This window comes from Mobula birostris, chromosome 12 (assembly GCF_030028105.1).
Source record: "Mobula birostris isolate sMobBir1 chromosome 12, sMobBir1.hap1, whole genome shotgun sequence".
NCBI lineage: Eukaryota > Metazoa > Chordata > Chondrichthyes > Myliobatiformes > Myliobatidae > Mobula > Mobula birostris.
Window position 1 is genome coordinate 20,779,323 of NC_092381.1, and position 16,094 is coordinate 20,795,416.

General features: G+C 39.0%; 1 protein-coding gene across 1 annotated transcript in view; it reads left to right on the forward strand.

Annotated features, from left to right (window-relative positions):
* hfm1 (helicase for meiosis 1) overlaps positions 1-15,727 on the forward strand; it is a 111,599-nt gene extending 95,872 nt beyond the window's left edge. The window contains 6 exon segments of the mRNA XM_072274809.1: positions 6,374-6,613; positions 8,644-8,722; positions 12,952-13,018; positions 14,765-14,925; positions 15,085-15,164; positions 15,698-15,727. Of these exon segments, the coding sequence (XP_072130910.1) occupies positions 6,374-6,613; positions 8,644-8,722; positions 12,952-13,018; positions 14,765-14,925; positions 15,085-15,142 (605 nt within the window). The 3' untranslated portion in view covers positions 15,143-15,164; positions 15,698-15,727.
* Positions 15,728-16,094: the final 367 nt, after the last annotated feature.

Below are 16,094 nucleotides of genomic sequence, written 5' to 3' on the forward strand. Positions count from 1 at the left end.
AATAGAATCTAAAAGCAAGGAGACAATGCTGAGCCTCTATAAAACACTAGTCAGGCTCCACTTGGAGGATATCAACAGTTTCAGGCCCCTTACCTCAGAAAGGATGTACTGTCACTGGAGAGAGTCCAGAGAAGGTTCACGAGGATTATTCTGGGAATAAAGGGGTTAACATATGAGGAGCATTTGGCAGCATTGGGTCTGTACTCACTGGAATTTAGAAGAATGTGTGGGGATCTCATTGAAACCTACTGAATATTGAAAGGACGAGATAAGGTGGATGTGGGGAGGATGTTTCTTATGGTGGGGTATCCAGAACTAGGGGTCACAGCCTCAAAATTTTGGAGCGTTCTTTTAGAACAGAAGTAAGGAGGAATTTTTTTAGCCGAAGAGTGGTGAACCTGTGGAATGCTCTGCCACAGACTGTAGTGGAAGCCAAGTCCATGGGTATATTTAAAGCGGAAGTCGATAGATTCCTGACCGGTCAGGGCATCAAGGGCTATGGTGAGAGGGCAGGTGTATGGGATTGAATGGGATCCAGGATTAATCATGACCTGATGGGCTGAAAAATGCCCTAATTCTTCTCCTATGTCTTATGGTCTTAAATGCCTTATACCAGAGGGCATGCATTGAAGGTGAGAGAGAGTGGGTTCAAGGTCGATGTGAGGGGTAAGTTTTTTACTCAGAGTGGTGGATGCCTGGAATGCACTGCCTGATATGGTAGTAGTGGCAAATACATTAGAGGCTTTTAAGAGATGTTTGGATACGTACATGGATATAAGAACATATGAGCATAAGAAACAGGAGCAGGAGTAGGCCATCTGGCCCATCAAGCCTGCTCTGCCATTCAATAAGATCATGGCTGATCTGGCCATGGTCTCACCTCCACCTTACCTGCCTTTTCCCCATAACCCTTAATTCCCCTACTATCCAACCTTGTCTTAAATATATTTACTGAGTTAGCCTGCACTGGGCAGAGAATTCCACAGACTCACCACACTGTGGGAAAAGCAGTTCCGCCTCATCTCCATCCTAAATCTACTCCCCCAAATCTTGAGGCTCTGTCCACTAGGTCTAGTCTCACCTATTGGTGGAAGCATCTTTCCTACCTCTATCTCATCTCTCCCTTTCATAATTTTATGTTTCTATAAGATCCCCTCTTATTCTTTTGAATTCCAGCGAGTACAGTCCCAGACGACTCTATCTCTCCTCATAGTCTAACCCCCTCATCTCTGGAATCAACCTGGTGAACCTTCAAAGCCAGTGTATCCTTCCTAAGGAGACCAGAGCTGCACACAGTACTCCAGTTGCGGCTTCACTCGTACCCTGTACAGTTGCAGCATAACCTCCCTGCTCTTAAATTCAGTCCCTCTAGCAATGAAGTCTGACATCCCATTTGCCTTCTTGATAGCCTGCTGCACCTGCAAACTAAACTTTTGTGATTCATACACAAGCACTCCCAAGTTCCTCTGCACGGCAGCATGCTGCAATCTTTTACCATTTAAATAATAATCTGCTCTTCCACTTTTCCTTCCAAAGTGTATGACCTCACATTTACCAACACTGTATTCCATCTGGCAGACCCTTGCCCAGTCATTTAACCTATCTGCAGACTCTACGTATCTTCCTCACAATTTGCTTTCACTCAATTTAGTGACATCAGCAAAGTTACATACACTACCCTCTGTCCCCTCTTCCAGATTGTTAATGTATAACATGAACAGTTGTAGGCCCAGCACCGACCCGTGCGGCACACCGCTCACCACTGATTGCCAGCCAAAGTAACACCCATGTATCCCAACTCTCTGCTTTCTATAAGTTAACCAATCCTCTATCTATGCTAAAACATCAACCCCAACTACATGCATCCTTATCTTATGGATAAGTTTTTTATGTGGCACCTTATTGAACACCTTCTGGAAATCCAAGTAAATAATGTCCATCTGTTCTCCTCTATCCACTGCACTCATTATATCCTCAAAGAACTCCAGTAAGTTTGTCAAACAGGCCTTGCCTTTGCTGAATCTGTGCTGCATCTGCCTAATGGATCCATTTCTTTCCAGATGCCTTGCTATTTCTTCTTTAATGATAGCTTCAAGCATTTTCCCAACTACAGAGGTTAAACTAATTGGCCTATAGTTACCTGCCTCTTGCCTACATCCTTTTTTGAACAGCGGCATGACGTTCTCCATCTTCCAATCCGACAGGACCTGCCCAGAGTCCAAATAATTTTGGTAAATTATCACCAAAACCTTTACTATAACTTCTGCCTTTTCTTTCCGTACCCTGGGATACATTCCATCAGGACCAGGGGACTTGTCTATCTTCAGGCCTACAAGTTTACTCAGCACTACCTCTTTATTAAAGCAACACACATCAAAGTTGCTGGTGAACGCAGCAGGCCAGGCAGCATCTGTAGGAAGAGGTGCAGTCGACGTTTTAGGCCGAGAATTGGGTCTCGGCCTGAAACGTCGACTGCACCTCTTCCTACAGATGCTGCCTGGCCTGCTGCGTTCACCAGCAACTTTGATGTGTGTTGCTTGAATTTCCAGCATCTGCAGAATTCCTGTTGTTTGCGTTCAAAAAAAAAACTACCTCTTTATTGATGGCTATTGTATCGAGGTCCTCTGCTAAAGAGAGATATTATGGATGTGATGGGAGGCTCTCCCCACCCTTACTGTCCTTGCTTTTACTGAAATATACTTTTATTGAGCACCGTGATAAATCTCTGAAAGTTAGATGTGTCCTCCACCGTAAAGAGGGACACAAAATAGTCAATTCAAAGCCTCTGCTATTTCCTCATTACCCAATATCAATTTCCCCTCTCATCCTACAAGGGACCTACATTCACCTTAGCCACTCTTTTCCACTTTATATAATTATATAAACTTTAACTATCCATTTTTATATTTTGTGCTAGTTTATTTTCATAATCTATCTTTCCTTTATTGCTCGCTTTGTGGTTCTTTTAAAGTCTTCCCAATCTTTCAGTTTCCCACTACTCTTGGCAACTTTGTATACACGAGCTTTTAATTTACTTCTTTTATTTTCTTAGTTATCCAAGGTGGCTCTCCCAACCCTTACTGCCCTTGCTTTTACTGAAATATACTTTCGTTGAGCACCATGATAAATTCTTTGAAAGACTTCCACTGTTCCTCAACTGTCCCACCATATAGCCTGTGTTCCCAGTCTACACTAGCCAAAACCGCCCTCATCCCATTGTAATCTCACTGTAGTCATATAAGGAAGATGGAGAGATATGGATATGTTGTAGGTAGGAGGGATTAGTGTCTGGGTGTTCTTGATTTGTTTTTTAGCTGGTTTGGCACAACATCGTGGGCTGAAATGCCTGTCCCTGTGCAGTACTGTTTTTGTGTTTAAACATAGACCATAGAAAAGGGGTGAATCGGTAGTGTAGAGGTTAATACAGTGCTTTATGGCACCAGTGACCCAAATTCAATTCCCGCTGCTGTCTGTAAGGAGTTTGTACGTTCTTCCCGTGACTGCATGGCTTTCCTCTGGGTGCTACAGTTTCCTCCCACGGTCCAAAGACATACTGATTGGTAGGTTAATTAGTCATCTTAACTTGTTCCATGATTAGGCTATTGTTAAATCAGGAGTTACTGGGCGGTTCATCTCAAAGGACCTACTCTGCACTGTATCTCATAAGTAAATAAATGAGTTCAGTATAGGGACAGGCTCTACAGCTCTCCCTGCACTGGTCCATAATGTCAAATGAACTTAATCCCTCTGCTTGCACCAAGTCCATATCCCTCTATTCTCTGCCTATCTATGTGGTTGATTAAATGTCTCTCAAACATTGTTATCACAGCTGCTCCCATCACCTGTCTGGAAGGGTCCAGACACCTACCACTCTATTTCAAGAAAAACTTGTCTCACGTCTCCTTTAAACTATCACCCTCTCACAGGCAGCCTTCATGTTATGGATATTCTGGTAACAGAAATTCACCCTTGTAGAATTCACAAAATGCAATCCAAAAAGTTGCTTTGAGATATGGAACAAAATTGGCAATCTAAAAAGTTGCTTTAAGATATGGAACAAAATTGGCTCTGTCAAAATTTACGTGAGTGAAAAAGTAAGTAAAAGTACAACATTTTTTTCAAACTCTGACATGTGCACAGATGGGGTGCAGAAAATAGCAGCGTGAAATGTTTTCAAGAAAGGAATCCCACCCTTTTATCAAGACCCTTTCTACGTTCTGGATATTACAGATGTCTCAGTATCAGCCTTTCATCAGAATGAGCTGGATTGTCTGACACGGTTCCATTTCCAGCATGTCGGGTCTCTATCAGCACTTTCAGTTTCTTACCTTCCTCCTTACCCTCTCCTGGAATTTGCTACTCCCCAACAATCCCAGATCCCAGGTTCAAGTATCTGAAGCAGATGGCATGAGCCAAACCATCACATCTCTGGATTGAAGCAATTAACTGCCATGATGCAAGGGATATGTGTTGGGTGCAAAAAGCAGTAATTGATGAGGTTAAATACTCCATAGTATCAAATGTATCAAAGAAGTATACATTTTTTGTGTGTTTATGTTGGTTCCTCTTCCTCTAGAAAGCCAACTGACTTTTGCAAATTAACATGATTAATACATTAAAAATCTCTTTTCCACAATTTTATCTATTCTATCTGCCACATGCATACATAGTTCTGAATATTTGATGTTTAACTTGCAGTTCAGGTAGGATTTTAGCATTCATGCATATTCTTTCTTGTTAAGTGGTCCCTTGGGATCAAGAAAACAGATTAAGTATAAAAGATCTTGCAATGGATTCTGATTGAATGGGCAGTTGGTTAATTTGAGCAGCCACTTGTTTGAAACACCTCAAAGAACAAAAGCTGATTGAGAAAATAGCCAGTATTCCCTTTGTTTACTTGGAACACTATGCTGCTTATTTTGAGCTAGAGACTCTTGACGAACAGTTTCTAAGTAGAGTCAGTTGCATGCACGTGTGTGGCTGTTGGACACTACACCATGCTTAAAGGTTAAATTGTGTCAGTTGTGTGTGATTGTGTTCAAAATCAGTGATTGTTATCACTGATAGTTGGTGAGAAATATATAGTAAAACAATTTAGAACTGTTTTGCTCACTACTGTTTTCAAGCTTGGAGATGCCAGAAATGGCTGGGAATGAAAATGAAGGTATTGACAATCATCTTCAGACATCCCACCTGCAAAAACTCATTTCAGGGAGGTAGCACCATCAATTTGCGGGAGACTTCCGGGAGAGGTGGGATGTTTGCAATAGAGTAGCTCCTGAGCAGCCAGCCAGCTAGTTTAAATAATGTTAGCTATGCTAATGAACGAATGACACCTGTTAAACTCACCTCAACATGTCTTTTACATTTTAACCCACCATGGACAATAGAAAAGTCACTGTTGCAAACAGCGCAGCGAGCAACACTGTCATTATTTTTGACCCCTATTAGGCAGGGGTAGACTTTAGTGTAGTCTGGGGTGACGTACGTTTTATATTTTCTTTTTTTGGAACACACTCCCATGGCGTGCTCTCGCTCTCTCTCTCTCTCTCTCTCTCTCGCTGTCCCTCTCTCTCTCTCTCTCTCTCTCTCTCTCTCTCTCTCTCTCTCTCTCTCTCGTGGTCGCTCTCACTTGTTTTCTCTCGCACTCTCGCTTACTTATTCTCTCTCGCTCGCGCGCTCTTTCTTGCTCTCGCTCTCTCGCTCACTCTGTCTCGTGATCGCTCTTGCGCTTTCTCTTTTGCTTTCGCTCGCTCACTCTCGCTTGCTTTCTCTCTCGTGGTCACTCTCGTGCTTTCTCTTTTGCTTTCTCTCTCGTGCTCTCTTGCTCGCTCTCAAAAAAGTTGATTTCCGTGATATTGTATATAATTTGCAGGCATGAGGGAGTCACTATTAATATGCAGGAGACTCCCAGAACTTCCGGGAGAGGTGGGATGTCTGCATCTTGAATGTTACGATGAAAATTAGGATCTGGAAGATGCAATTATCTTATCATACAATAGTATTGTATGAAGACAGTCCATTATTAACACTAGGTTCCTGCACTGATTTTGTTCTAAAATTTACAATCAAACAAAAGAACGTGCCAGCATATGCTGGATGAATTTCTCCATCGATAACTAATACAGAGTTTTACAGTACTGTAGCAGTTTTGATTGTGTTCTAATTTGTACTGTTTTTTAATTTAAATACATTGTCTTTTTTTATATACCTTTTTAACTATTTCCATGAAACTTTGTCTAATTGAGACAACCACTTAATTGGGCCAAAATGTACTGATCCTAATGTGTCCCAATTAACCGGAATCCACTGTATATTAGTGTTGTTGATTGATTTTTGACCAAGTAATTAAAACTTATTTTATTTTTGTTAGGAAAATATTCCTTGACTTCATCAAAACCCAGTTCAGCTGTGATTGTGCCACACCAAAATATGTTCAGGACTTTCAATTACAACTCTTCTGATGCAAATGACAGTGGGTACTGGTCATCAGAAGGCATAAATGTGACTTTTGACCTAGGAGATGATTTATGGAGTGACTTTGATGATGAGAAGCTGGTACAAGCTAGCAATTTGGTCAGTTCAGAAGAAACCACTATTAATTGCCAAAAAGGTAATAATATAACACTGAGAAATTTGACTGTGCAACGGCCAAAAGAATTGTATATTGTGGTTGATAATACAGTTATTTTAGAATGAAGCAATTTTATACAATTGTTGAGTTTCTTGACACCAGTCAGTACCATTTTAGGTGAGATTTACTGTTCACTTGCACTGTTTGGAGGTACTGCAGAGGAGATTCACCAGGTTGATTCCAGAGTTGAGGGGATTAGACTATGAGGAGAGATTAAATCACCTGGGACCGTACTTATTGGAATTCAGAAAAGTGGGAGGAGGTCTTATAGAAACATACAAAATTATGAAAAGGATAGATAAGATAGAGGCAAGAAAGTTGTTTCCAGTGGTAGGTGAGACTAGAACTAGGTGACATAGCCTCAAGATTTGGGGGGAATAAATTTAGGACGGAGGTAAGGAGCAACTGCTTTTCCCAGAGAGTGATGAATCTGTGGAATTCTCTGCCCTCTGAAGCAGTGGAGGCTACCTCAGTAAATATATTTAAGGCAAGGTTGGATAGATTTTTGCACAGTAGGGGAATTAAGGGTTATGGGGAAAAGGCGGGTAGGTGGAGATGAGTCCATGGTCAGATCGCATGAACTTATTGAATGGCAGAGGAGGCTTGACGGGCCAGATGGCCTACTCCTGCTTCTGTTTCTTATGTTTTTGTGTTCTTATGTTTTTATACTGTTAAAATGCCTAAATCATGTCAACAGTGGTATGACACACAAAAATCACGATCAGTATGATTTTCAAATATGTTGGTTTGAAAATTGATAATCACTGCTCAGTCATGGAAGAACAATCTTTTCCTAATATTGAGATTGAAAAATAACATTATTTGAGGGCCAATTCATACGAAACTTGTATTCATATTCACACTGAACTTGTATTCATAATCACATTGCTGTATATTCATGATCATTGTACACTTATCACACTGATCATTGATCCTTCCTTGCATCTTTAAGACTTTGCTGAAACCAATACCACCTTGCAATCCCCATTTATCTGGATTTAAAATTCCTATTCATGGTGCTCCAAAATATACTTTGCAGGCACCACGTGTGGACCTCTTTGATGGAAACACAAACCATCAGTTCACAAATCATTTTCCACCCAGCTGTCTTGGAGGAGCAACATTTTTGCTGGCTACACTACCACAAGATAATCCTCACTCAAATCTAACCATGTTGTTTATGGAAGCTCACACATCTGCCTAGATTGCATGCAGGTCAAACTCACTCTGACTCCACTTCCCCAACCAAGCCCTTTTAAGCTGATTTATGCCATGTCTCAGAGTTTTATAATCACCATAAAATTAGGGAGAACATTATCTATCTGTTCATTGCAGTCTTCTCCCAAATTGGGGCATTCATTGTCTTCACAAGTAACTTCCTGATAACTTACTACCAGGAGCACCTGGTTGTAAGAAAAATCAGAAATCAAGTAGATTTTAAGTGAGCAAAAAAGGGAAGGGAAAGACCTTGCCAGTAGTAGAATGAAGGTAAAGGGCATTAATTACACCAACCTTAGCAATGTAACAAAATTGAGAAATCTCCTGATGGTGGCATATTCAACTCACAGCCATCATTTCTCGTGGGAAAGAATCTGGCAATGTCCTAGGAGTTTGAAGTCTGTGCATTCCTGGGAGCTCAAAGCTTTCAACCTTCTCAATGTGTATTCATCCTGGCAGAGAATGGTGCACAGTCAAAAAAAAAAATAAATTTGTAAATGGAAGAAATGTATCCTAAAGAGTCAATGGAGTTATAGGGTTAAAAAACATAAACCGATTGTTTGAAATTCAAGGATTACTTATAAAGTAGTCACCTTAATAAAGATTTTCATTTCATCCTGAGCCGTGTGTAAGTGTCACTACCATGTTAAGTCTTCTTGAACAGTACATATTGCTTAAATGTCTAAATATTGCTTAAATATTAGTCATTCTATACTTTGTGTTCAGAGTAATAAAGCCTTTTAGCTATGGTCAATTGAATGTATAGTAATATCTTTATATTATTTATATAGATTCTTCCTTTAGTACATATGCAGATTTTACAGAATACAACCAACTGCAGAACCAAACAGTAAACAGTAAACATAATAGGTAAGATTTACCAAGTAAAAGCCTGTTGATTAGTTGTCTAGTTTTCCGATGTGTATAAATAACAATGGCATTCTTGGATGAATGCTTTACACATCTACATCAGATTTAATCTCCCTTCTTCTGATCTAAGTATTTACATGGTGGAGCTGCACAGCAGACTGAAGAGGCTGGACAGTAGTAGCAATAGAAAGGTGATCCATTTTGAGGTATGTCCCTTGTCGACAAGAAATCAGCAAACTGCAGATTCAGTCGGTAAAAATCCCATAATGCACCATGTTTTCTACCCTTTTTTTCTCTCTGTCCCTCTCACAATCACTCCTTGCCTGCTCTCCATCTTCCTCTGGGCTCCCCTCCCCCTTTCTTTCTCCCTAGGCCTCCTGTCTCATGATCCTTCCCTTCTCCAACTCTGTATCCCTTTTGCCAATCAGCTTTCCAGCTCTTAGCTTCTTCCCTCTCCCTCCTGTCTTCTCCTATCATTTCAGATCTCCCCGTCCCCCCTCCCACTTTCAAATCTCTTACCATCTCTTCTTTCAGTTAGTCCTGATGAAGGGTCTCGGCCCGAAACATCAACTGTACTTCTTCCTATAGATGCTGCCTTTTTCTGCTGTGTTCCACCAGCATTTTGTGTGTGATGCACCATGTTTGGGACTTTCCAGATGTCCCAGACAATTGAATTTCTATTTAAGTGATACACGATGTTGGAATAAATTTCCAGTGTACCAGCTAAGTTTCAAGGGTGTGTAAGAACCAGAGCCCTGGTGAGTTGCAAAGGACACGTGGGAACTGGGACTCCAGGTAATTGAAAGCAAGCAAATATCACCCAGGTAACAAGATGCTGAAGCGTGGGGATTTCCAAATATTTGGATAGTGGGATTGTCAGAGTTTTACTGGTGGGCAAGCTTCTCTCTCTCTGAGCCCTGAAGAAAATAGCTCAAAAGGGAAGAGGAGGTGTCAACCCTATTGAAAGACAGGCATAAAACTTAATTGAATATTCTGTATTCATCAAAAGACAACAGCAAAAGTTCTGTCAATGTTTGTTACCTATTGAATGTAGGATAATGGTGATGTGTAATTTACTGGACAAGCAATTGAGAAGCTTAGAATAATGGACATGAGTTGAATCCCACCACAACACAGCCAATTAGTTCATACGAAATAAAAAGTCAGCCTCACTAATGGTAACTGCTAAATACCAGATTACAGAATCAGTAAATACCAATACTAAATGCCAATTACTGAATCCTTTGCCAATTCTGGCCTCTCTGTCAGCTTCAGACTCACAATAAAGTGATTCTTAAATACCTTCTGAGTTATCCAAACAAGCCTCAAAGCTGAAGAGCAATTAGGGATGGACATTAAATCCTGGACTTCTAGTGATCCTTGAAAGCAATAAAAAAATAAACAATTGCATTTCTTGCAATTTCTATTACTAGAATGATGTATTAAAATCAGTATTTGTGTTGTATCCTTATAGTATAAGTCTATACGCTGTAAAATAACAATGCAGCGAGTTTAAAAGAGTTTAGTGTTAAATAGTTAGGTCAAAAACTAGTTTTAGTTGCAGATTGCAGATCACAATTTTTGTTGTGATTCAAGAAGTTCACTGTTAGCCCGGGGTTATTTTTAATCTTGATTTATATAAGAAGCGAAACATAATAGGAAGAATCTCTTTCTGACCAGCGAGTCTTTTGTGTAGCGTAGATCCAGTCATAGTATTAGGCTGGAATACCTCAGTGTAACACTGTGGCTGGAGCCACATTACACAATCTGAGAGGTCCAGCAAAGGCACCAGAATGGTTTTGACTGCTGGTGAGGCCCCAGATTCAAAGCTGATGCTTAAATTAAATGCATGTGATTGACTGACATTCACAAACTTGCTAAAATAATGGGACAAACATAGAAAAAATAATATAAAATACAAAAATATATTTTTGAAAAATTAAAATACGATTAAAGGCAAATAAGTACTTTTAATTCAAGTGAGCACAACTCTCAGCTTCTAAAATCATAACACCGTAAGGCATAGGAGCAAAATTGGACCCATCAGATAAGTTCCTCATCGGGACCACTTAATCTTGAGATGGGTCTCAAGAATATTCTTGTTTCCTTGGCAAATAACTATATCCTGCCTCTGTTTGTCCAGAATGGAAAAAAAACAGATGCAATTTGCAAATCAATTTCACAGCAAAGTTTAGGTAACCATCCTGACTAAAGACTGCAGATTTACAGTATATTCCCAAGGAGAACAGTCAAACCATCAGGTTGTAATACCAGTCTATTGGTTTTAGGCTCATGTTTGCTGACGTTAGTTTTTTTATTTCTAGATTTATCTTTTCATCTGACTTGCAATTCTCAAACTATTATGGTGGGATTTGAACTCCTGTTGATTGAATGAAAAGGATGTATCATTGGTTGATTAACTAGGTTCATGTTTACATACCCAACTTGAATTGTTAGTCCAGTTTGCAGAATGCTATAAGGTTTAAAAAATAAGTTTTTTTTCGGGAGCAACACGCACAGATATGCAAGGGAAGTCCAACAGGTCAGGCAGCATCTATGGAGGGAAATAAACACACTATAGTTCAGGCTGAAATGCTTCATCTGGACTGGAAAAGAAACAGGCAGGTCAGAATTTCTTTCAATCATCAGAATTTGAAATGAAAGAATTGATGTCTCCCTTAAATAAGTGCATAGTTAACAATATCATTTTACATAAACTTCTCTGAATGGAATGTAGATCCTTTTGTCCTTGAATTTGCTGCAGTGAGCCTGATGTTGAAAAACAAGATTTCAAAATACCTTATTGAGAGTATATTTGTATAAGAGATTTAAAAAAGCTGCTCCAAGCTAATTTGGGAGTGCATTGTGCCCTTTTATTTGAAATAATCCTATAATCCTGTTTTAAGTAGAGTGTTTTGAAACAAGCAATGGAAATACTAATTATTTCAGGCAATGGAGAGAGAAACAGAGTCAATGTTTTAGTTCAAGTACCTTTCATCAATACTGGAAATCAAGTATGTGTTAAGTTGTAGAGAAAGGGAGGGTAGATTGAACACAAATGCTGGCTGTCTGAAATTTCTGAATTCCACTTTGACTGCAGATGACTTAATTTTGTCCAGACAAAAAATGAGGTGCTGTTCCTTAAACTTACCTTGGGCTTTGTCTCAACTTTGCTTGGGGCTTTTAGCACAGAGCTCAGAGTGGGTAACTAATGTGGATTTGTAGTTTCAGAGTCACCCTCAAACTGATTGGAGGTGTTCAGCAAAGTGGTCATGCAATCTGTATTTAGATCCTCTGCTGTAGTTTTGGACTCTTTATCTAAGAAAGTTTGTGATGACATTGGAAAGGGTTCAAAGGAGGTTCACGAAAATGATTCCAGGATTGAAAGGCTTGTCATATGAACAGCATTTGATGGCTCTTTGGCAATGTAAAACACACTGGGATCTCCCAGTGGCCACACATTTTAATTCCACATCCCATTCCCATTGTGATATGTCTATCCACAGCCTCCTCTACTGTAAAGATGAAGCCACACTCAGGTTGGACGAACAACACCTTATATTCCGTCTGGGTGGCCTTCAACCTGATGGCATGAACATTGACTTCTCTAGCTTCTGCTAATGCCCCACCTACCCCTCGTACCCCATCCGTTATTTATTTATATACACACATTCTTTTTCTCTCTTTCCTTTTTCTCCCTCTGTCCCTCTCACTATACCCCTTGCCCATCCTCTGGGTTCCCCCCCGCCCCTTTTCCTTCTCCCTGGGCCTCCTGTCCCATGATCCTCTCTTATCCCTTTTGCCAATCACCCGTCCAGCTCTTGGCTCCATCCCTCCCCCTCCTGTCTTCTCCTATTATTTTGGATCTCCCCCTCCCTCTCCCACTTTCAAATCTCTTACTAGCTCTTCTTTCAGTTAGTCCTGACGAAGGGTCTTGGCCCAAAACGTCGACTGTACCTCTTCCTAGAGATGCTGCCTGGCCTGCTGCATTCACCAGCAACTTTGATGTGTATTGCCTGTTTTTTACTTTTTCATGTTGTTTCTGTTTCTCACTCCACACACATGTTGTCTAACCTGCTGATTATTTCTGACATTTTATGGTGTTCTTTCAGATTTCCAGCACATGCAGATTTGCATCAAATGTATTATCAAAATTTGTTACTTCCAGTGTATATCAAAATATATTTGTCTAAATATATTTTAAATATATTTGTCATTGATGCTTTTAGGCATGGACACCTACAAACAATGGAAAAACCTTGCTATTTATCAATTAACTCAACAGTTCAAGAAACAGTAAGTTATAATTTAAAATAGATTAATCATGTTTAACAGCATTTCATTTTCTCCAGCCGAGATCGTAGCTTGAATCCCAAATGTCACTCAAATTTGCCATTATGAATGATGGTGTCTTTTTCATTTCTTGATGAACTATCTTGCCATAGTATTGGTGCATCCCATTTTGGGAACAAAGAAAAAGGTTGCTGTTTATTCATTGTTGAAGTTATACTTATGCTTGCATAAGTTTTTAAAAATATATATATCATCAAACATGATAAAATAATAAAATGGTATCTGATTTGAAATTAAGTTTTTTAGTAGATTCAGTAATTCTGATCAAAGTCTATTGATAATTCCCAACTCAGCCTTCCTCCTTACCCTACCTCCCTCCCACTCATTTTTAATATAGATAATAACTTCACTTTGAGAATTAGTGGTTTGAGCAGTGTTGCTGTCTGCAGCAACTAACTGGTCACTTTAGCAAAAGCTAAATTACTTGATACTACAGTATCAATTTACTCACAATTTTAGATTTTACAAACATTTAATTCACCCCTTACTATTTTATTAGAATGTTAGCCTGTTCAAAGCTTCCATGACTATAATATGGAAATAATCTTCACATGAATACATTCTTTACACATTAGAACAGAATTGTGCAGTATCAGTAGCAAATAGTGTTAGTGTGTGGAAAAGTACATTGAAAAAACTTAACAAGATATCAATGACATGTAAACTTCTAATTGTTGAGAGCCCTGCTATTCCCTGTATATTTTATGATCTGGTTAAACTTCTTATTTGCCTGAGTTAAATTCTATTTGCCATTCCTTCGTCTATTTTCCTGGTTGACCTTGATCCTATTGTAACCTTAGACAAACATCTTTGCTCTCCACTCTACCACCAATGTAAGTCAACTGCAGACTTACTAATTATAGCACCTACATTCTCCAAATCACTCACATAAATGATGTACAATAAAGGAACACTCACAGCACGCTGGAGGAACTCAGCAGGTCGGGCAGCATCAATGGAAATGATGAATCAACGTTTCGGGCTGGAACCCTTCGTCAGGACTGAACAAAGAAGGAGGGGGAAGGATTTGAAGAGTGCTTGTATATTCAGTTGAAAGACCAGTAATTTGAAAGACAAAGGGGTGGGGGAGGGGAGACAGTGACATCATAGGCAAGTAAACAATGGGTAGTAGAAGAAGGAGGCGGAACCATGAGGGAGGTGATAGGCAGCTGGGGGAGGGGGCATTATCTCCCAAAAACAAACCATGCTGACTATCCCTAAATCCTATCCTTCAGAATCCCTTCTTGTAACTTTCTCACCACTGGCCTTTAGTTCCCTGACTAGTTCTTGCAACCCTTCTTGATAAAGGCATAACTTCAGTTGTCTTCCAGTTTTCTAGTACTTCATCTGTGGCTAAAAAAAAAATACAAAAGTGTTTCTCAGGGCCCCAGACATCTTTTCTCTTGCTCCTGACAAACTCCTAAGAAATAAGTTCATCAAGCTCCATCAGAGATTTATCCATCTTTATGCACTCCAAAGAAACCTTAGCTAGTTCCTGACTAATGCCATCAATATTAGCTTTATCCCCACTTATGGACCTGTTCTGTCTTTTTCCATAACTTTCCTGAAATTAATAGTATTGTGCTAAATAATTACAAAATGCAGAGGCTTCTAAAACACAAGGTTAATTAGAATAAAAGTAATTTCTCATAATTTATTGTTTACAAAAATGTTAATTTTATATTGCAGTCTAAAATCTGTGAAATAATAGACCAGACAATTCTTGACCAGGGTTTAGAGGAAGATACAAGTTCTGCATCTTCCAAGGCAAATGCACTGAAGTACTCCAAAACTAGTGGGCCCTTGGACTGCTTTCATCAGATTAATACAACTACTGCAAGAGAACCCAGGTAGGAGCATGTGTTTCATCTATATGTCCTCCCTCGAGCAGAAATCAGTTAGTGAAATAAATCTGTGAACATCTAGAACATTGCATGATAAACAGTGTTAGATTTATTTTATTATGTATATTAAATTATTTTGTTTCACTGTGGTTTTATGTATTTCAGATATGCTTCAGAAGAAGAATATGATGCTCTACTTAGCATTTTTGATGGCATATTTTAGAATACACTGAAAACTTGGAGTTGTAAGTATGTTTTTGTTTTATCAACAAATTACAACAGGTTTAAATTTGTTAATTACCACTGGCATGTGCTATCTAGAAAACAATTTGAAAAAGCTAAAAGAAAAAAGTCTGCTTTTATTGTCACTTCTCAAATTAAACTTAGTGTTTTATTTAGTCAATGGATCAAATCATTTTAAGTATTATATTGCTGAAATGAGAAGACAAATACCATAAGATACAACTGACCAAAAACTAAATTGTTCACCTGAAATTCCCCTTTACTAATTTAGCAGAGGTATAATTTTGTTTAGTTTTAATGAATTGGTGCTTCTCATTTAAAAACAGAGCATTGTCAGGTGAATGTATTAGTCTTGCAAGTTTCCTAAAGTTTGTAGTCAAACCTTGAGATTATACTCCTTTACTATTAAATGATGACTGTTAAGTTTGCATGAAAGAGGGTTGAAGTCTGTGATTTTCCTACTTAAGTAATTGCATGTAAAGTGTAAAATATTTTCCTACATTCTCAAATCTTAATTATAGCTAATTTATGTCAGTTGCAGAAGTATTCTTATTCCACTTGAAGAACTGGTGGACTAGGCTGCTTTTCTGCAGCACTTAATGAAGAACAGTAGGTGGTGGAAACCTGGGAGCTCAAGACCCTGCCTATTTCTTTTGTGTGTGTATGTGTGTAAATGTCCAAATAATTACTTGTTAACATAAAGCTGACAAATGTAAACTAATTTTATGAATTAATCATTATATTTGTCCTATTAAAGTCACATTATTGCATCAAAACTTATTCAAATTTAACTTCAGCAAAGATAATTGCGTGAATAAAGGTGTTTTTTCCTTCAAGTGTCAGTCCAGTTTATTGAAGATCTAATTTCAATCTGTTATTCAAAATAATACATTTTCTATGGTTGGGAGAAATGATTGCCTGATTGTTTTTGC